General features: G+C 42.1%; 1 protein-coding gene across 14 annotated transcripts in view; it reads left to right on the top strand.

The window, feature by feature from the left end:
* Positions 1-9,006, top strand: part of CNBD2 (cyclic nucleotide binding domain containing 2) — a 53,855-nt gene extending 44,849 nt beyond the window's left edge. For all 14 annotated transcript variants that reach the window (XM_039864233.1, XM_039864235.1, XM_039864234.1 and 11 more), the window contains 2 exons: positions 3,423-3,586; positions 8,649-9,006. In XM_039864233.1, coding sequence (XP_039720167.1) covers positions 3,423-3,586; positions 8,649-8,967 — 483 coding nt within the window. In that variant the 3' untranslated portion in view covers positions 8,968-9,006. The remainder of the gene's footprint in view (positions 1-3,422; positions 3,587-8,648) is intronic.
* The last annotated feature ends 14,160 nt before the right edge of the window (positions 9,007-23,166 follow it).

The following is a 23,166-nucleotide window of genomic DNA, read 5'->3' on the forward strand; positions in this document are numbered from 1 at the left end:
TATAGAGCCAGGCACAGTGCCAATGCCCTGTTGTTCATTTTCTTATTCAGGCAAAACGTCCTTCATTCCTTCAGTTAGATTTCAGGCAATGTAGTTTCCAGCCTTCTCACTGTTCACTTCACTGTAGCTTGTCAGTGGTTCCGAGTGACAAGTCCAGGACTGAATACAGGCCACCTGAGGCCAGGCGCCTGGGCCCACGAATGCAGCCTGGCACATTGCAAGGTAGAGGAGCTGGGATGCTTGGCACCCTGGGTAGAATGGAGGCCCGGAGGGCAGGGAAGGCATAGCCCAGTTTGGTAGGTGGTGAGAAGAGGGCCTGCAATGCCAGAACAAGGACTTCGGATTTTATTTTCTAGGAAGACCTCGCAGGCTTTGGAGTGGGATTCGGCAAGGACCTCACTGCTTCATTCACCACGTAGGGCCCAGTGCATAGAAGCCCCCCACCCCAAATAGTTGTTAACATGACCCTTTTTAAATGCTTGTGGATGTCTCATGATGTGCCTTTGGTAAGACACTGGTTTCCCTGCTTTCAAGGCCCTGGCTTCATTTGTAGGAGAATAAATGGTAACAGTTGTTAATGTATTCACCTGCCAGAAGGTAGGAGACCATATTTTCCTTGTCTTGGGAGCAGGAGGTGGAGCTGGGTCAGCCCTGGAAAAAGCAGAAGTCAGGTCCCAGAGTAGAGAGACCCAGGTTTTAAGCGAGTAGACATTAGGGAAACCAGCCTCTCTAGGCGACATTCAGGCTGAGGCCTCAGAGATGGTCTAGACTGGGCAGGCCAGAGCCATGGGCAGAGCAGAAAGGAAATGATATATTGGGGTGGTATAAGCTGATATATCATATTTTACTTCTAACTAGCTAGCTGTATGGCCTTGGATAGATCACTTTATCTCTCTGAATCTGTGTCCTCATGAGAAAATGAGGACATTCACCTGGATGAGCTGCTCGCTCTAATGTTCTGTGATTCCATTTGAGCATTCATTCAGCAGATATTTTTTGAGCATCTACCATGCTTTAAACTTTGCACAAGGTACCAGTGTGGGCAAATAAACTGACATTATTCCTGCCCTCATGGAGCTTACAATCTAGTTTGGGGATAGACAAGAAACAGGTAACCAGGTAATTAGCAAACACTTAGAAAGTTGTGTCCTGCTGTTAGGAACAGAATAGAAAACTGGGTTTTGGGGGCAGGGGCGTCGGACTTTTTAAATGGGGTTATCGAGGAAGGTGCTCTGAGAAGGTGATGTTTAAGCTGAGACCTGAATGATGAAAAGAACAAGCTACGAGGGAAGAATGTTCCAGATGGAGGAATAGCAAGTTCATTGCCTGAGTGGGAAGGAGATTATCATGTTGAGAGTACTGGCAGGAAGGGTGATGTGGCTGGAACAGAGTAAATAAAGCAGGGGCAACAAGAGGCCAGGCCAGAAAGCCAGGCATGGTGAGATAGCCCAGGCTTTGGTGACTACAATGAGTTTTAGTTTATCCTGGGTGCTTCGGGAAGCTATTTGAAGTGTCTAGGCAGAGAAGGGACCTGATCCCAGCTGGGGCCTTAGGGATGGATTGGAGTAGATAGAAGTGCTGACAGCGAGGCCCTGAACATGTCACTGGGTTCAAATCCTGCCTTCAGCACTTTCTGTCCCTGGGCAAGTTACTTAACCTCTTTGTGCCTCAGTTTCCTCATATTATAGTGGTTAAAAGCATGGACTGTGAAGACACACAATCTGGGTTCAAATCCTAGCTTTATTGATTCCATGCTGTGTTATGTTGGACAAGTTTCTTAACCTCTGCAGCATCCTCTGTACAGTGAGGTAACATCAGTACTCACCTTGTAGGATTATCATGAGAGTTACATGAGTTAATATACACGAAAGTTACAAGAGGGGCTGGAATTTAGTGAATGCTCAAAAAAGGTTAGATGGTGCTATCATTATCATCATCATCATCATCACCTCCTGGTCATTGTTACTGTACTTATAAGATGTATGACCTTTGACAAGTAAATTTCCTTTTCTGAGCCTTATTTTCTACATCTGAAGATGATAATCCTTATATCCTAGGATGGCCGTAAGGATTAAATTTATATATACTGTATATTTCCACCACACAGTAGGAACTGGCTAAAGGGCAACTATTCTGGTTTCTGTGCAAGACCTGGCGCTGGTTAGAAGGACCTTCCTGCCTACTGTACTGAGCTTAACTGACGTGTAAGGTGCTTTGTGTCTCTTCACACATACCATCTTGTTTGGACCTTTAACAACTTCATAGGAAAGATAACACATCTCCGTTCCAGTCTTATGAGGGAGAGACAAGGCCAGGGCTCAGAGCACTGAAGAGTTTGCAGATGGTCATACTTCAAGGTCTAGAACCTAAATGGTGATGGGGGTGTGGGGATTGTTCCAAATCCCACTTTACATCTTTCCAATTCAGAATCCTTCTGAGACGTCTGGTTCACAGACGAGCAAACAATGGCCCAAGGAGGTATGACTTGCCCACAGTCACATAATAAGTAAACAATTGGGTCTTCCTTCTGAAGCTAGGGATATTCCCAATGCCACATGGCCTCCACAGAGCAGACCTCTTGGTTTATGGCCTTTTTGCTTTTTAAGACCAAGATAGTGGGGCATTATGAGTTTTGGGGCCACTGACCTCTACTTCCCTCCTTGCCTGAGTCTTAATAGCTGAGAGGCTGAGGAGTGAGCACTGGATTGGGAGTTCAGCAACAAGGGTGCTAATCCTGGCTTTGGCCCATCTCAGGGTGTCTCCTTAAAAAGGGGTTATGCTATCCATAAAACAAGCAGGTCTGCCTGTTAATCTCTGTCCCCCTTCCAGATATAACTAAATAGGAGTCTGTGTCGGGGAGCCAAAGGAGCATCGTAAGGTGCAGAGAGGAGGCCAGTGGTCCCCAAAGTCTATACTGGATGGAGAAAGAACTGAAACTCAACAGGAACATGCATTTATGAGCAAAGACCTGCAGAAAAGGATGGGGGAGGGTCTGGTGGCTGCAAAAAGGAAAATCTAGGAGGAATAGCTCTAGCTGTTGATTTTTGTTGTAGTCCTAAGGAAGAGAAAATGGGCTTGCTTGGCAGAAGGAAAAGTTGAGATTGGGTACTAGGGAAAACTTGTAAAATACTGTCCCCTGGAGAGTGACAGTATGAGTGTGATTCTTGGAGAGCCTGCTTCTTGGAGGTAGGACATGGACAAAGGGCCTTATGGGCTCTTCTAATTCGAGGAGTCGGAGGATTTGATGTCAGATAGCAAAAGGAGCCTTGGACTTTTCCCCATCACTTGCTGAATGACCCCAGATGGTCATTCACCCCACCAGATCACCTACTGTTTGGGGCCTTGTTTTTCCCATCTTGAAAGTCTGCTGGTAGAAATGTATAGTCTCTGAGGTCAAACTTTTTGAGACTTATTTTCTCTAGGGTCTTCACCAGATCCTCCTCCCAGACAGCGAGCAAGACAGGCGGCCCTTGATCCTCATGAGCCTGGGAACTGAGGTGATAAGGATGAGAAAAGAAAAATTCTGCGAACTGATTGACAGCGAGGTAGCAGAAAAGTTATCCAAGTTCAAGATCGAGTACCCCAGGTCAGTGCTGGGTGTGTGCGTACACCCCACCAGATCAAATGAACACATTTTTACCTGTTATTTTAGTAAAAGGAGAAAATGATAATACCTAATGCAGACAAGGGTGGAATGAAACTGGTAGTTGTTGCTATACTCTAAACTGGCTCAATCTTTTTGATGATCATTTTAGCATTATGTTTCAAGGGCCATAAAACTGTTTCTGCCCTTTGAAGCAATGGTCCACCTGTGAATTTATTATTATATAACTAAATTATGAGGAAAGCTATGTGCATTAGGATGTTCATAGCAGCCATATTTATAATAGTAAAACAACCACCACTACCCATGTGTGTCACACTAAGGAGATAGCTTAGAAAATTATGGTCCATTCCCTTGATAGACTATAACTATTTTATTAAAAATCATAAGTTTACTGGCTCTATAGCATCTGTAGCAGGAGGTGAAATGGGTGACATAATGGTAATGAGAAGGACGGGGTACAAAATTGTGTATATACTATGACTACCTTTTGTAAAAGCGTGAGAAAAATCTAGAAGGAAATAAGCAAAAACGATAACTGTGTTATTGCCAAATTTGTAATAGCCATTCTCTCTGAAAGGTGGCACTAAAAAGGACTTTCTAGTTATAGTTACATATTTCTGTCACATTTGTTTTTGCAATGAGTATGCATTGCTTTCATAATGAGGAAAAAATAGATATACTCTGTAGAAGCTGTGTCAGGGTAGTGACATTAGAAGTGGATTTTTTTTTCTTCTCCAAATTTTCGGTAATGATGCTATGTTACTTTTATAACTTTGAACAACTAAATAGCTATCTCCAAAGATTCGATAAAAACTTTTTTTACTTTTCTCTAGTTTTCAAAATTTCCAGAGTATTTTTATAATGTGAAAAAACTTTATTTTTTATGTAAAAATTAATCTATTGCATACACCAGTAGTCACAAAATTGCTTTGATCTTACACTCTATTACTAAAAAGTGTTTGAGTGTGTTTTCTCTAAAATATATGTGTAATATAAATAACATGTTAATTTTTATTATATCTATATAGTGCTGTACTAATGTATCACGTACATTATAAAAACATACAAAAATAGGTCTTTAAAAAGAATAAGACAAAGAGAAATATAAATGAAGTGCTGCTATTTTCTTTATATACCTCTACTACCTTCTTCATCTTATTTACCTCCCTGGGTGACATGCTCCCCACCCCAGTTTGGAACCTCCTTTGTAGACACCTGTGACAGTCTTACCACTGGTTCCCCTGCCTCAGTCTCCCCTTTGCCAGATCCATACTACATACTGTGCTCTTGTCAAAACCCAAATCTGGCCATGTTACCCTCCTGCTCAAAGCCTTTTAGTGGTATCTCACTGCCTACAGGATATGGTGCAGACTCAATGCCACATAAATGGCCCTTCATAGTCTGACCCCTCAACTCTCCTACAGCACCTCCTGCCACCTCTAACCCACTCCAGCAGCCCAGACAGATCACCTCCTGGACCCCGCTCATACTCACTTTTGCCATCGCAGGCCCTTCTGCCTGAAATGCCATCTCCCAATCCTGCCCCTCTTTTTCTGATAAATTTCTGCTCATTCTTTAAAATTCATCTCCTGCAGAAAACTTTTCCTGACTGACCCCCAGTTGGGGTAAACGCCCCTTTCTGTACGCTCGTCATGCTCTCTCCACAGCTCTTTTATTGACCGTACTATTGTATTATAGCTGTTGAGAGCTATGTGTTTTGTACAGTTCTTTCCCTACCATTTGGTTAATTGCTCTATGAAGGGCTTTATCCACCTCTCATTTTTAGCCCTTGTGCAGTACCTGGTAGGTGCTCAATAAATGTTGAATGAATGGGGCATACTCATTGCAGAGAACTGGAAAATGCTGAACATTTAAAAAGGTGAAAACCAAAATCATTTGTATTTCTCCAACAATCCCAAATAGCATTTCATGTATTTCTTTTTAGTATTTTTTTTTTTTACCACATGGATATGTGCCAAATATGCATTTGTCATTCAGGCGCACAAAGTTTCATAATGGGGATCATACTGATTATACAATTTTACATCCCCCTCTTTTTTCTTGTGGTGATGTTGTAATCAGACTTGGTTTTGCTGGCAGATGTGGGAAGCAAGTGATTCTAGCGGTAGAGAAAGAGGAGGTGTAAAGGCAAACAGCTCTGTAGAGTTACTGCTGCCATGTCCCATAAGCACATGAAAGGATTTGATGTGGGATCTGTATGACGCTGGATAAGTCATTTCCCCTCCTCTAGGCTTCAGACTCCAATCTGCAAAGCAAGAAAATTGAACTAGATCAGTGTTTCCCAAAGTGTGGAACATATTCACTGAAAGTTTACGAGATGATTTTAGGCGGCACCTGGTTTGACACTGTTAAGTTTAACAGCCATGTATTTATTCTAGTGTGAATTAGAAAAATAACAGAACTAGCTCACTAAACCCATGATCCAAGAGATCTTATTGCTTAGAATAAAGCCAAAGTAAATAATTAAGTAAAAGTAGATTTAAGAAAAAGCATTAGTAAATTAAAGAACAGATAAGGAAGGAGTTAAGGAATCTCAGCGCCTCTCATGATGCCTGGCACGTGATGGGTAGCAGTTAATGTCTGTTGAATTGAAATTCAGAAAAGGTTTACATAGACTTGAGGGTGGCAGATGTTTGGGCGCTCAGCGTCTGTGCTGCCCAAGTCAGCACTTTCCCGCAATCATCTATACTGCTGACTGATTGAATTCTGGCTCATTCATTAATTGTGGAACTCATGGTTTTCTAGACTGCTAAAGCAGGCAGAAATCATATCCCATTATCTAGCTCAAATCTTCCATGTTTTAATTGAGGACCGCGAGGCTCAGGAAAGGGGCTGTGACATCCTGAAGATCACACAGTCAGTAGCCGAGACACCTGTCCTGTGAATGCCATGGACTAGATAACCTGAAACCTGTCCCCCTACATAACACAGGGAGACCGTGGAGAATATAATCAATAGCTGAGTATGCAAAAAAGGGAAGTCTCCGAGGGCCAAAATGAAAAAGAGCCTAAAAAACGAAAGCACAGAGTGGGATCCAGTGCTGAGATTGCTCGGCATGGATAGGGGTTAAGGGCGTCATGGGTTGAAGTTGTACAGCCTGCAAGGACAGTCCAAGTGAGGCAGGGATTGGAACTAAAACACCTGTGCAAAGCTGAGGCCTTTGGAAGAGCTACCCTGTTCAGGAAAAACTACACTGGAAATCAGTATGCCCATTAGTATCAGGAGGTGACATGGAATCTTGTCTGTTTTAGGAAAAAAAAGACTCCCTAAGAATTTGTAATAGCCTGCTTGCCCCCTCATAGGGTTTATTGAGTTTCTGTGTTTGTGAAATGAGGTGGTTGTGAGGATTAAATGAGTTAACAAATGTAAAATGCTTGGCACATGGTAAATGCTAAGTCAGTTAGATAGTGTTATTATGTAAGAAATTGGGAGTTAATGGAACTTTTTAAGTGGAGACTCTCCAGTGGTGTGCTGGTGAATGTTTAACAACCAACTCTCTGGGAGGTGGAAGGTAACCCCGTTTTGAAGTGTTTGCCAATTTTTGTGGCATGCACACTCCCACCATGGCCACTTTTGAGTTACCAACCTGATGTCATTGAACATGGAGTTGAAAAGAGATGCATACAGTCAGCTCTTGTGGGCTGGTAGGAGCTGACTTTGGTACACCACTGAGACCAACAGGACCAGCTCGTAGCCCACTTGACCTCTGGATTTTTATTAAGTTGATCTCTATAGATGAAAGTTGACTCAGATCTGGTCAATAAAATCTAGCCGGAAGAATTAATCTGTTAGTGATTTACTAGGCTGGCCTCCTTAGGTAAGAGTACAGGTGAGTCAGTGGAAGTTGAACATGCCCTCCCTTGCTGTTGTCTCAGAAGGAAATAAACCGATGAGTGCTGAGCACGTGCCACCCTCCTCCCCTCTCCCATGCACATGCTGTTAGGGCAGGGGCAGAGCCGTGCCCGGGCACCAAGGCCAGTCCAAGGCAGCTACCAGTCTGCTTTCTGTCTTTATAGATTTGCCTGTTCTGGATATTTCATGTAAGTGGAATCATACCATATGTGTTCTTTTATGACTGGCTTCTTAGCATAACATTTTCTAGGTTCATCCATGTTGCGGCATGTTATCAACCCTTCATTCCTTTTTATTGTCAAATAACATTACATGGCATGTATATACCACACTTGATTTATCCCTTCATCAGATGACGGACCTTTGGGTTGCTTCTACTTTTTGGCTATTGTGAATAATGCTGCTGTGAACATTCTTGTGCAAGTTTTTGTGTGGACATATGTTTCCATTTTTCTTGGGTATATAACTAGGAATAGGCTTGCTGAGTCATAAGTTAACTCTGTTTAAGCTTTTGAGGAATTGCCAGACTGTTTCCAAAGTGGCTGCACCAGTTTTCATTCCCATCAGTAATGTATTGGAACAGTTGTTCCAATAGATTCACATCCTCATCAACACTTATTATCTGTCATTTTAATTATAGCAGGCCTCGTAAGCATAAGTGGTATTTCATTGTGGCTTTGATTTACATTTCCTTGATGGCTAATGGTCACATTTGTAACTTAAAATTTTCAGTAGCCACATTAAAGATGTAAAAAAAAAATGGGTGAAATTAATTTTATTAAATTTATTGTATCTAAAGTAGTATCATTATAACATTCCATCAACATAAAAATTGTTAATGAGATATTCTACCTTCTTTTTTTGTTCTAAGTCTTTGAAATCAGATGTATATTTTACACTCACAGCACATCTCTAGTTCAGACTGGACGCACTTCAGGTACTAAGTAGCCACATGTGGCTCATGGCCATCATGTGGAACCGCGCAGGTCAAGGGAAGAAAGTGTGGAAAGGTAAAGGAGGTGGAGAGAAGAGTTTTAGGACAGGCACAGAAGTGGGATGGAGCATGTTGTGTTTAGTGGTTGCAAAGAGTGGTAGGAGGCAAGACTGGAGGGCAAAGGGACAGGGAGGAGCTGGTGCGCGAGCCTCAGCGTCTATACCTTACCTTTAGCGATGAAGATATGTGCCAGAAGTTCCTCATGGAGAACAGCTGGAATATCTTTCGGAAGGACCTGGTGCAGCTGCTGGTGAAGTCTCGCCAAATTCCACCATTCACTCCAATCCGGCACAAGAAGAAAGGGGTTTACAACCCCAATTCTCTGACGCTGAATTTGTGTAGCTTCAACAAGAAGACTAAACCTCATTATCCCATTTTTATGGCACCCCAGAAATGCCTCCCCCCACTGAGGGTTGTCCAAGCCATCACAGCACCCCGGTACAAAATCCAAGAACTCCTACCTCAGTACAAGAATGCAGGGGTCCTTATTTAGACCTAATAAAGGATGCCCACCATGGTTCCTGAATGACCACCATGGAAATTGAGTGGCTTGGAGTGGGGGTTCCTGGGGACTGAGCTGTAGGTCTGCAGAAATGTTTGGGGGGCAGCACCTGGGGCACTGTCTCCCTTGACACCTGTGGGGCTGAGAGAGCGGGTGGTCAGGAGGCTGGGTGAATCACTGGGGATGGTTGCAGGGTGGGAGGGTCTTAGCCGATGAGATGGATGGGAGGCAAAAAGGGGCTTGGACCAAAGTGAGCAAGTTTGGGGTTGCAAACTCAAATGCCTTCCAAGGCCAGACAGGTCATCTAAAGGAGTATAGCAGGAGGACTGGGGAAGCAACAGAAAATGGTAAGGACTGGTGCACACATTCCCATCTAGATGGAGTAGCTGCTCCTTAGCCCCAGTCAGCTGATGCCATGCCAGGAAATAAGGCAGGCCCAGTACTGCTAGTCTATTTTTCAAGAGAACCAAGAAACCCAATGTTTACAATGATTCCTACTGGTTTTTAAATGTGAGCAACTAATTCAAATTGTTTTTGAGATACTGTGTTAGGCAAACAAAACACATACGTGGGCTGTGTTGGGCCTACAGGCTGCTATTTTGCCAATGCTCATCAAGCACCTCTGTCAGACTGACAGGGCGTTGCCTTAGACTAGAGTGAGGCATGACTATGGAGGGAGGTGTAAGGAGCTAGAGACAGACAGATGGGCGGCATGGCAGGAATGGCATCCTGGGTCAAGGATGAGGAGCCAGCAGCCTGAGAGAGGAGGCAGGCCGGAGACAGGAGGTGGTTGGTTGGACTTAAAGAGGGCTCCTCAATCCCTCTGGGGAGTCCTGAAGCCCCAGCCGCCTCTCACTGACCTGGGCTGGCTCTCCTTGTTGGTAGCCCTGGGTCTGGAACTCAGGGTTCCTGTCTCCCTCAAGCCTCAGCACCACAGACCCAGCACACAATCACCTTTCTCCCTTGAGAGACCCATAGTTTAGCTTTGAGCTCCGAGGGACCTGATAGAGGCAATGACAGCACAAGAACCCAGCTGGGGGCTGCCAGGAGAGAGAGCAGCGCTCCCCCACCCCACGTACTCAAACACCCGGCCAGGAGTGGAGTCTGAGGGACACCTGAGTGCTGAGCTGGGCATCGGGAGCGCTGGAGAGCCTCGCTCTGTTTCCATTGCACTGGATCCCCCTTGAGCACCTGAGTCCTTACCCCAGTTTTCCCGGTGGCAAAATGAGCAAGTTAGACAAGATCAGTCATTTTAATGAGTGAAGGGTGAGTATAGGTTGAAAAGCATATTCAACATTATAATTTTGTTGTTGAATTTAAAAGAAAACCATTTTTATGTTGTGCGGCAAACAGGAGTATGGAATGTTTCTGTCAGAAGGGAGTATGATGTAAAAGGGTGGAGAAGCAGTGGACTTAATCATCTCAACTTTCCTGAAAGCTCCAGAGGGTCCAGGAGTCTGAGATATCTGTGGCAGTCCTGGAAGGGCTGTCTGCAACCTGCCAGGATGTGTGGCACTGTTTTAGAACCAGGTAAGTTGGGGTGTCTGACTTTATTTGGGATCTCTTTGCATTTAGGGCTGTGGTTCCACGACGATGGTGTGGATATCTTTTCATTTATTTATTAAGCACTTGCTCCATAGTAGATCCAAAGGAAGATAAGAGGCAGTCTCTGTTATTCTCTAGGCCAGGGGTCAGCAAACCCTTTCAGTAAAGAGCCAAATAAGAAATATTTTAGGTTTTGCCGACCATACAGTGTTGTAACTACTCAACTCTGTATGGTGAAAGCAGCTTTAGTGTTCCAATAAAACTTTATTTACAAAACAGGTGGCAGGCCAGATTCAGCCTGCAGGACATAGTTTGCTTATCCCTGCTCCAGGCAATAGGGAGCCCTTGCAGGTTCTTGAGCAGATATGACATGACCAGAGAAGGGGAGAGAAGCTTATTATTGAGTACTTATTCTATGACAGCCATTATGCTAAGCACTGACTGGAATCTGATGACCTTTAGGCTAAGATCCCAGCTCTGCCACTTAATGGCTATTGATTATTAAAAGAGGTGCTCCATGTACAGCAAGGTGGAGGATTTCACTCTCCAAGAACCCTGGGTCCCACTTCCTGGGAAGTGAGAGAAAAAACTTCCGGGAAGGAGGCAGATCATATTTCATAGAGGAGTGATGGGTGAGAAAATAGACTAGATGAGTAATATGGGAGTGAGGGTACTGTGTGGGGAGACAGGCTGTCGAGGCTGGGCTTGGGGATTTCTGGAGGGAAGCAGAGAGAGCAGAGCTTTTTCTGAAGCTACTATGTAACAGAAGAACCTGAGAAGGAGAACTGTCTGAAGAGGACTTCAAAGTGCATGGAGAATGGGTTTCTCCTTTGGCATTTTCTTGAGAAACCAAGTAAACATTTGAATAGTACTTAATTAGGTTTTACGCAGTACTGCTATTTCTTTGAATTTGGTTACCAACCAGAAAGAAAGTGGGCAGCACAGGGCCCCAGTTATATTTGGGCTACACATGTAAAGTCCCTGGTATATAGGAAGTGCTCAATACACATTAGATGTAACTTACACCTTTTTGACAGGAGATCAATTTGGCCATCTGGAGACTCTCTTCCCTTTCAATGGAATAGGGAACCAAGGCTTTGGAAGGCTCAGCTTTCCTAATCAGTGATGAAGGTTATCTCCAAGAGATTTGGAGTTGATGGGTCCTGGCTGACATCTTGCCCAACTGCCATACTCTTCACTAAGTGAAATAGTTATGTCAACAGTAAGGGGCAGCCTTGGAGGGGGGAGAGCAGAGGCAGGTCACCAAAGCATTAGCATGCACAGTGGTCACATGGGGGTGCTGTTGAAAGGAGGATGGGTGGGACAGTGTGGGGAGGGCTCGTGGTTGCTTGTAAGTGTGAGGGCCTCCTAGCTTCCAGGCTGTGAGCTTCAGAATGAGCAGTGGTTCTCAAGGCTCTCCCTCTTCCCCCACATGCAACATGGAGCAGGAATTGGAATCAAGCAGGGGAGGACAAGTTAGGACTTATTTGGGAGAGAAGCTCATTCAGAAGGAGCAAATATGACACCCCTTGGCACAAGTGTTAGCAACAAACTATGTTTTCAGTGCTACAGGCTACAGGCATCCTCACTGCCCACCTGGGCACAGATCCAGGGGTGAGGAAGCTCACAGTGATCTGCCACAAGGGAGAAAAGCCTGGGCTCAAGTACCGAATGCCCAGCATGTGTCAGACATCATGTGAAGCATTCGACAGAGGCCATTATTTATCCTGAAAATACTTCCTGCCAACTAACTAGGTGGCATTATCCCATTTGACAGATGAAGAGCCTGAGGCCCAGAGAGGCAAAAGCCTTGTCTAAGCTCGCTTGGCTACCAAGAAATCCATGTGCTTTCCCCACGCCCCAGTGCCCTCCTAGGCAATCAGCATTACAGTGTACATACTGTTCTACCATGTTACTCATCTCTCCCAAATGAGCCACCTGTTTTCAAAAGAGAAATTTTGCACACACAGTCCGTAACTGGTGGAAGGAGTATAATCACCCTCTGGAATGATTTTCCATATGTAAATAAGCACAGTCATACTTGGAGAGAGGCACACCCAGGCCACTTGAGCCAAAAATATACCCCCCAGCACTAACAGCAACCACGGTTTGGGGAAAATGAAAAAAAAACATTTGAAAAACAAACACGGAGATATTGCCAGTGTTTGTTATAGGAAGTGTTTAAGATCCCATCTTGGGGTTGGAAGCAAAAGCATTCTTTAAATCCTCTACTCTTTTTATATAACTCATGGAAAAATCTTACCTTCTAGTTAGGGAAGTCTAAGGGGTGAGGTGGATCACTTTGCAACTCCCATAGTACCACCAGAGGCCATTTTGCTATCATGCCTTTCTGCGATTTGGGGACTTAAGGGGCTTAACCAAAAGGGTGCTGAGCTGCAGAATCTGTAATCACAGGTCCAGGGCTGACAATGAGGATGACTAGTTTCTAGATGGCTGAGAAACCCCAGAGAGCTGGAGTAAGGGTTTTCATGGCTGTGAAAACTGTGGGCTTTAGCTCTAGGGACAGAGCGGGGACAGTGGGGGCAGGGGAAAGTGGCACTTTTAGCCAGGCTCCTTCCCTTTCTGGAGGTTCGCTACCATTATTTGTAAAACTCGAGGGGTCCAGTAGGTGTTCTTCTAGCCTCCCCAAACCCCAGATGTGTGTAGGGCCCCTGAACTGCTCTTGTTTTACCCCCACCTATTCCATTTACGAAGCCTCTCCAAACCCAACAGAAAATCAGAGTCAAGAAAGTGGATTATTGAGACCCTTGGTGAAGGTGAAAATGAACTGTGGTTGAGATAATAATTGTATTAATGTTAAATGTCCTGATGTGGGTAATCGTACTGTGGTTATATAGGAGAATCTCCTTGTTCTTAAGAAATACAGAGATAAATACTTGGCAGTTAAGGGAGACTATTTCTTCAATTTATTTTCAAATGATATAGAAATATACAGTGTGTGTATTTAGGAAGGCAAAGCAAATACAGCAAAATGATAACAATTTGTGAATCTGGGCGAAAGTTACTTAGTTCTTCGAACCATTCTTCTTAAAAATTATTTTTAATTGTATAGTACATGTAAAATTTACCCTCAGCCATTTTCAAATGTACAGTTCAACGGCATTAAGCATATTTACTGTCGTGTGACCATCACCACCATCCATCTCCAGATCTCTTTTCATCTCGTAAAACTGAACCTCTGCTCCCATTAAATTATAACTCTTAATTTTCCCTCTCCCAGCCCCTAGCAACCACCATTTTACTTTCTGTCACTACGAATATGACTACTTTGGGTACCTTATATAAGTGGACTTATACAATATTTATCTTTTTGTAAATATCTCATTTCATTTAGCATAATGTCCTTAAGAATCATCTATGTTGCACCCTGTGTCAGAATTTCCTTCCTTTTTAAGGCTGAATAATATTCCATTGTATGGATATATCATTGTTTATCCACTCATCTGTCTGTGGACACTGGGGTGCTTCCACCTTTGGCTATCGTGAATAATACTGCTATGAACATTGGTGTACAAATATCTTCAAGATCCTGCATTCAGTTCTTTTGGTATATACTCAAAAATGGAAGTGCTAGATTATATGGTAGTTCCATTTTTAATTTTTTGAGGAACCGCCATACCATTTTCTATGGTGGCTATATCATTTTTGAAATTTTAGTGTGAAATTATTTCAAAATAAAAAATTACAACTGAAAAAAAGAATAGGGGAAGCTAATATTGCTATGCATAAATATTAGCTCTGACTTTATAATTAGGTGATAATTGATTTTTTAAATCTGGCAATAAGCTCGCTAATATCCAGGGTGAAAAGGGAAACAGGTTATTTCACTAGAAAGTACACAATTAAAACCAAGAAGAAAATGGAAGAAGTCAATATGGATTTGCAGAAGCACTAGGTATAATGACTATAAAACCTGGTTTTTAGCTCCTGGAAAGCCAAGGCAAAAAGAGAAACACAGTATTATTTTATTATTTGAAAGGAAAAATCTGCTCAGTGCCTCAGGAGAGTAACAACGTTTTTCTTACCCTAGTCGGTTAGGGAAGTTTATCCTCCTTTCTCTTCCACGTGTGCCTTCTACTCAATTTACTGTGTGCTTCCTTCTTTGGGGGTACCTTAAATTAGGGGTCTGTTTCTACTTGGCTTTAAACTTCTCAGCCTCAGGTCCCTTCTGATACCACAGAGTTGGTATGTAGAGTCATTGGCTGCTGGTGAGGACTGTCCCCACCTCGCTCCCTTATCGAAGTTTTAATCACATGGAAGAAGGCAGTGGACTCATGGCCTTTAAGCCTTAACTAACAACAGTAACCATCTATGATTTTAATACGAAGAAACAGAGACCATATCTTTCCCTGAGAGCAGGTTTTTATCTTGAAAGATACTGTCAGAAAATCCTTCTTCCTGTCATAACTTAAAACTCATGCTACCGTTGAAGACTTTCTCTTGTTTTGTGTAAGGTGGAGATGGAGAGGAATTAGTTGCTCGTCGCTCTTCTGGAAGCCTCCTTTAAGTTAAGTCAGCCCTTTTCCTGTCTGTCTGATTTTACTGACATCACAGAGCAGGAGGAGCAGGATTATAGCAGACCAGCTGTGTGCCATTAGTAAAGTGACTGCTTTTTGCCTCAGTTTCCCCACCTGTAATGTGGGAATAATAAAAGCATCTGTTTCATAAAGTCATGAAGATTAAGTCGTCCATGTAAAGCAGTGCCTGGAGTGGGAGAAAAAAGGGGCATCCAGGGACAAAATGGCACAGATAGTAGGTCCGTGAGCCCTGCAGACTAACAAGGAAGCCAGCCCTGCCCACAGGGGTGCAACTGAAGTGTCCTCCGTATGGGCATTTCTCAGTTTAACATCACAGCAGCTGGGGGATTTGCACACATAAAGAGCTCACCAGGGACTCATTCTGCATTTACACATTGTTCCATTATCATACAGTGATTACCAGCGCAAGGGGTCCTCTGCCTCTCAGAGAAGATCCCTGGAGTTTCCCTGTTGGCTGCCTATCTCCTCCTACTCCCTTTATGCCAGTCCTTGTCTTCTGTCCCTTAATTTCCAGGCTTTTGGGCATCTCCATTAGATAGGGAGGCTCATAGGACAGAACTAAACTCTGGATGAATTCAAGCAACCTATCTCCAGTCGGCAGATGTGCTCTGGGGAGAGGGAGTAAGGTCAGGGTTTGGAGATACAGCATCAAACCAAATAAAGTCCTTGGCATCAAGGAGCTTAGATTCTGGATAAGTGGTTAAAGAACATAAAAAAAATGTACAAGAAATTAGAGTAAGTGGGGGATGGAGCGGGGTAGAGGTTACTACTTTGTAAAGGGTAGTCAGAGAAGGCTTCTCCAAGACTTTGATACTGATGAGCACACGAAGTGAGGGAATGCGCCATGCAGACATCTGGGGGAAGGACGTTCCAGGCAGAGAGCGCATGTGTAGCATGCCTGAATGAGTCGGAAGGCTGGTGTGGCTAGAATGGAGTCAAAGGAGAGAGAAATGAGAGACAAGGGCAGAGCGGCACTAGGGACAGCTCATGATCATGTGAAGTGAGAATCTGGAAGGCTAGCAGAGGGGTAATGTGATCTGTACAGACTTGAGGTTTAAACACGAGGGTGGAAGAGGGAAGTGGGTTTCGGGGCGCGAGGGGCAGTTGAGAAGCCAGTGCCATAATCCAAGAAAGAGATTATGATGGCTGGGATCAGAGTGGCTGGGGTGGAGGTGGGAGCCTGGACATATTTTGATGGTAGAACTGATGAGGTTTTGCTGATGGTCTGAATGTGAGGAAAGAGAGAGCAGTTAGGTGACTCCAAACATTTTTAAGCCAGTGGAAAGTAGAGTAGCCATTTCCTGAGATAGAGAAGGCTGTAGGAGAAGCACATACAGGGGTGAATATCAGTAGTGTGGTTTTTAAAAGTTGAAAGAAAAAGGACTTAAGGATGAAGTGACTTAATACTTGTAAAGCAGCTAGAGAAGTACCTGACACTTCATGCACACTCATGCAAGCTTGATCTTATCCCCATTTTTTAAAACGAGAAGATTGAAGTTCCAAGGGTCAAGTAACTCATCCACTGGCAGAAAAGCCAGGATTCAAACCTGGGTCTCTTTGGCTCCAAAGTTGGACTTGCTTCTCTTTTTAAACATCCTCAGTCCTTCACGATCTCTTATCTTTATAGTTATGTGTTGAAAATGTCAAAAATTTCTTCCTCATGTTTAACAGCAGTCTGCCCTGTTGCAGTTAGAGCCTGATTCTTTGTTTGGGACTCTTGGGTTCTGTCAGGTGAGAAGAGCAAGATCTTGTTTTGGGGTGGTGAAGCAGGTGGCAGCCCATGAGCTCCTTGCCTCTTTAAGCATTGTTGGTAAAGCCATGAAATTAAATTCCCTTTTTAAGGTCCCAAGAAAGATCATTCAGAATTTCGCTGACATCAGGTAATTCCTAAAACATACTTTAAAAAATATAGACAGGCAGTAGGTAGGGATAGGTGAATATAGATTTATAGATGTATAAATATTAGAAAATTTCTAAAAATTCTTTCATAGTCCCCAATTTTAAATATATATAATGAGATTGAAAATTTTCCACCACATCACCCATCTAATCTCATCTCCTAAGGATAACCAAATTAACAATTTGGTACTTACCCTTCCCAAAGGTCACGTAGTCATACTTCTCTATATATTTATTATTTTTACCCCCCGCTCACCAAAATGGAATTATGCTGTACCAGCACTGTCCAATAGAATTTTCTGCAATGCCGCCAATGTTCTGTTCTATGCCTGCATATCCACCAGTCACAAATGTGGCTAGAATGAGGACTGAGTTTTTAAATTTAAATAGCTATACGTAGTTAGTAGCTACCATAATGGAGAGTACATTTTGGTTTTTCATTTTAGAATATCATGGACTTTTTGTATAATTTTATAAATTTTTAAATCATCTCACAGAAAAGTTGCAGTTACAGTATAAAAAAGTTTTCCCTGAGCCATTTGAAAGTAAGTCAGGACCTGATACATCATCACACCCAAATAATTTAGTGCTTATTTCTTTCAAACAAGGACATTCTCTTATAAGCCACAATGTAAACATCAAAATCGGGAAGTTATTGACACATTACAATCATTAATCCTCAGAGCTCATTGTCCCAATGATGTCCTTTATAGCAAAGGATCCAGTTCATAACTGTGCATTGCACTTCATTCTCATGCCTCTGTTTTCCTTCTCTCTGACATAGTTCTCAGCCTTTCTTTGACATTCATGACCTTGAGACTTTTTAAGATTATAGACCAGTTATTTTGTAGAGTATCTTTTCGATTCAGGTTTGTTCGATATTCTCATGAATAGATTTATGCATCTTTGGCAGGAAATCACAGAAGTGATGCTGTGTTCTCATTGGATGCTATTGGGTGGTGTAAAATTTCAATTTGTCTCATTACTGGTGATAAATTTGATTATTGGGTTAAAACGGTGTCTCCATTGTAAGTTATTCTCGTTACTTTTCCCTTTTTATTTTAAAAATTATGTATGTATGCATGTATATGTTGTGAAAAAAACACAAAATTTACCATCTTAACCATTTTTAGGTGTATAGTTCAGTAGTGTTAAGTATATTCACATTGTTATGAAACGTATCTTCAGAACTTTTTCGTCTTGCAAAATTTGAAACTCAATGTCAATTAAACAACTTCCCCTTTTCCCTTCCCACCAGTCCCTGGTAACCACCATTCTACTTTGTCTCTGTGAGCTGACTACTTTAGATACCTCATATAAATGGAATCATACAGTATTTGTCTTTTTGTGACTGGCTTATTTCACTTAGCACAGTTATCATCAAGGTTCATCCATGTTAGAGCATGTGACAGGATTTCCTTCCTTTTTAAGGCTGAATAATATCTCATTGTGTATATACCACATTTTGTTTATCCATTCATCTGTTGTTGGAAATTTGTCTTGTTTCCACCTCTTGGCTTTTGTGGATAGTGCCGCTATGAACATGGGTGTGTAAATATCTCTTTGAGACCCTGCTTTCAATTTTTTTTGGGATATGTAGCCAGAGGTTAGGATTGCTAGATCATATGGTAGTTCTAGCTTTGATTTTTTGAGAAACTGTCATCTGTTTTCTATAACAGATACACCATTTTACGATCCCACCAACAGTGCATAAGGATTCCAGTTTCTCCACATCCTTGTCAACACTTGTTATTCTCTATTTTTTGTTAGTAGCCATCCTAATGGGTATGAACGGATATCTCATTGTGATTTTGATTTGTATTTCCCTAATTATTAGTGAGGTTGAGCATCTTTTCATGTTTGGTGGCCATTTGTGTATCATCTTTGGAAAAAATGTCTATTCAAGTCCTCCATTTTTAAATCAGGTTGATTTTTTTGTTGTTGTTAGAGTTCTTTATATATTCTGGATATTAACCTCTTATCAGATATGTGATTTGCAGATATTTCCTCCCAATCCATAGGTTTCCTTTTCACTGTTGGTTGTGTCTTATTCCTTTTAATAAGTATTTTGCGAGGAGGTACTTTGAATATTCCTTTCCTTATACTTTCCATTTATTCATTATTTATATCATCATTGGACTCATGGCTTCTTATTCAATGTTATTATCATTCTATATTTTGATGTACACATTGTCACTGATTTGGTCAATGGGAACTGGCTTCTATTATGCTTTTGACATGTTCCATTCTCTGAGCACTGTTTTCTGCCACAACATGGATTCCAGGATCACCTTGTAATTACTCTGCAGCAGCCCTAGAATTAGCTATTTCTCCAAGGACTCTGGTTCCTTTTAGTAGAGATGGTATTTAGAAGCTTCTGGCCCTGGCTCTGTCACTGATGAAATTTGTGGCTTTGAAAGGCCCAGCATCTGATCTGGAGAGGCATACCTCATCAGCCAGCCAAAACAAACCCCTTGTTACAAATGAGGAGACTGAGGCCCACATGGGATCATTTGGCCAATGTTTCCCAGTTAGTGAGAGCTCAGATGAGAGCTGAAGCCCCTACCTGTCCTGGCAATACATATTGCTAGCTATGAGGTATGATCCCAGTGGGGCCTGTCCTCTCTCTGGACTTCACTTTCCTCTTCTGTCCACTGAGGATCAGCTGTGCCCTGGGGGATCAGGACAGCCTTTCTGGAAGCTAACCTCATCCCTTAGTTCTGAGCCTTACCCTACTGTAGACCTTTATGAGTGAATCCACCTTAAATTGCAGATGAGAGCTTCAGCTTTTATATCCAACACTGGTGGATTTAGGGCTCACAGACTGGTCCCAGCCTGGGATGAGTTGTCCAAGTGCACCTGGTTCTCCTGCTCCAGGCCAGGGATTTGAGGCATATGTGCCTCTGTGAAGTCCATCTCAGTCAGCTGACATGTGTGTCAGAGGGGTATTAGCAGGAGAGATGGGGTACAGGCCTGATCCTGGGTTGGAAAGGCCTGCCTCTACCTGACCTTACTGACTCCCAGCCCACCCAGATTATACCAACAGCACCCAGGGCAACACTAGAAATGCTACCTCCCCACATCTGGAGCTATCTCTTGAGCCTCATCTCAAAGTCGGGAGTAAGAACCCCTGTGGTAACCCATTAGAGGTGCCTGACCTGGGGGTGGGTGGTGCTGCCATCTGACGTACACTCTTTGGTTCAGTCAGCTATGAAATCAGCTTCCAGCCTGGGAAGCCCAGACTATTCAACGAGTGCCTGTAGCAGCAATGCCAAACAAGTCCAAAACGCTGAGCTTTTGTCTCCTTTGTATTAAAGACATTTCCTAAGCACGCTATGTGTCAGACATTATGTTGCATCCTGTGGTGCAGAGATGATTTAAGCCTGAGCTCAATCCGGTACACTTTCAAATAACAATGATGCTGTGAGTGGGTTTTATATATAAAAGGTACAAGTAGGAGCTGCAAAGGAAAGAGCAAAACTTCTGGCATTTGGTTCTGGCATTTTAATTCTTAGATGTCAGGTTCTCACAGACAAGATTGTATACAAATTAAAGTTTGAGTTGGGCAATTTGAGTTGCTAAGTGAAAAATGTAGAAAGGACACTATAGGCAGAAAGAAGAGTTTGAGCAAAGGTGGTATCACCAAAGTGCAAGGTTACCCTGAAGAACAGCAGAGCTTCCAGGGGAGCTAACATCTAAGTGATGGAGGAAGGTGTTATAAGACATGAAATTTCAGATACCTCAGGGTCTAAGCATGAAAAATGTGGACATCGTGCTTCCACGGAGTATGCTAACTTTACAAGTAATGGAGATTTCATGTAGGTTTTTAAAATAACATTTATTTTTTAAAAGTTAACATGTGCATATAGTAGGAAACTTAAAAACACAAGAAGCAAAGAACAAAGTCATCCATAATCACAAGCAGTTTACAGTTTGACATGTCCTTCCAGGTCCCCTGTGTGTATCTATGTAACTAAGCTTCCATTTTTATGTAATTAAGATCATAAAGTTATGCATCAAGCTTTTTCACACATCATGAATATTTACCATTTCAAAGTCTCAAAACTATGAGTATTTTGATAACCAAAAATACACTACACCAACTCAATCTGGAAGAAAAAAATGTAAACCCTGTCTTTCTTGGCAATAAAAATTTCATGAAGGACAAAAATGGCAACAGTCCTCTAGATAAAGTTATTGGCAGAATTACAATTAAAATACTGCATTCCCTTAATGTTCAATTAAAAACGAGACATAAAGCAACAGAGTACACAAAGCATAATGCTTCTAAGAGTATTCATTATGATCTATAAAGTAGTAGCAAGGAGGCAAGTTCCCACTGAAATACTTAATGTATTCCTATAGTACAGCCAACAGATGCACATACCTCAATGGTTATCATCACAATGTAAAAACGAACACACCCGCGCACCTCCCTCTCCCTCTAGCCTTCCTTCTGCTTCTCTGCTGCCAATCTAATGAACAAGTCTTGACATCCATTTCTGAGATAGTTTAACAATTCCATGTCCAAGATAGCTCTTTTCTATCAATTGTAACAAAAAGATATTTACAAATCGGTTAATTCACTAACTCTACTTTTTACCATACATTATCACCTCAGGACATCTAAAAAGCTCAGATGTTCCAGCATAAAGAATGAACCTTGTCCACAATAAACACAAGTACTTTACAAAAATGCACACAAAGACCTATGGTTATAACCTAAACTGTCTTCTAAATATGGAGATACTAGCAAAGAGCCCTTCCCTACACCCTTCCTCTTCTCCCTCCTCCACCAATGACTAAGCACAGGACCACGACTAGCTCCAAGAGGTGGATTAACAAAGACACGCCCTGAAGATAGTCCTTCCTAAAAACTAACAAAAGGGCATTTATAAAGAGATTATTTTACTACCTCTACTTTTCATATACTTTGGGCATTAGGGCTTTTTTTTTCATCCTTGAATACATAGCAATATTAACTAAAATGCACACATGTAACAATGGTTAGAAAATCTGAACTTGTCTAAAGACTCATGGCACAGAATCCATCTCTCTGTACTTCCTTCCCTCCGCACCCTCCACCCTACCCCAGCCCACCACCCTATAAACAGTCAGCATACTCTCCAAGACATCAGGTTTAACAGTTGCATTCCCAAAATACAACCATCCCTAGGAATTAACAGAAAAAATGCTTAAAGGGTGTTACTTTAACCTGTCTACTTTTAATGTATGTTGTACACTTTTAAATATCTAGAAAGACTAGATGTTTCAAATAAGGATTTAAGTTTGGCCACTATACACATAGTAGCATTGTATTAACTGCACACAGGCTATAATCTGAAAATGTCTTCCAAATAGGAAGGGACATTCTGGCCTAGAACTCTTCCCCTTCTCATCTCTGTCAACCCAATGGTCAAGTACAATAAGCATCTGTAATGCTCAGAGGGGATTTTAAAAATTTTACTTCCTCATGTTTTCAGAACAGTTTTTCCTAGGAATTTTAACACAAACTGTACAGAGCGTATTTGTTTACTAATTCTACTTCTGTCATACACTGGCAACCTCTTTTAACAGCTAGAATGAGCAGATGCTTAAATTAGGACGTTTGTCCTTTTATATACACTATATACACAGCTAAGTAAAACAAAATGCACAGACATACGGGACAATGGTTAATCCTGCCTAACTATAAACATACTAGTTTAAAGCCCTTTGTACTTTCTTTTCCTTCCTCTCCGAACCAGCACAAATATAGTAACACGTAATGCTCAGAGAGGTTGATCATTCTGATCATCCTATTTCCAAAACACAATATTTCATATGAATTTTAACAAAAGGATATCTACAAAATTTTACTACCTCTACTTTTAACATACTTTGTGCACTTCTAAACATCTAGAAAGACTAGATGTTTCAAATAAGGACTTAAGTTTGTCCACTATATACACAGTAGTGTTGAATAAACTACACACATGTAACAATGGTTATATCTGAAAGTGTCTTCTCCACAGGAACATTCTAGTCTAGAACCCTTCATTTCTCCCAATTCCTCCTGTCCACCATCAACCCAGTGGGAGTTGAGTATACACACGTGTCACTTAGATGTGATTTCACAATTTCATTTCCAAAAGTCCTTTTCAGAAGACAGCCTTTCAATGAAATTTTAACACAAAGTGTACAAGAT

This window comes from Pteropus medius, unplaced genomic scaffold, assembly GCF_902729225.1.
Source record: "Pteropus medius unplaced genomic scaffold, Ma_sr-lr_union100, whole genome shotgun sequence".
In the NCBI taxonomy this organism is placed as follows: Eukaryota; Metazoa; Chordata; class Mammalia; order Chiroptera; family Pteropodidae; genus Pteropus; species Pteropus medius.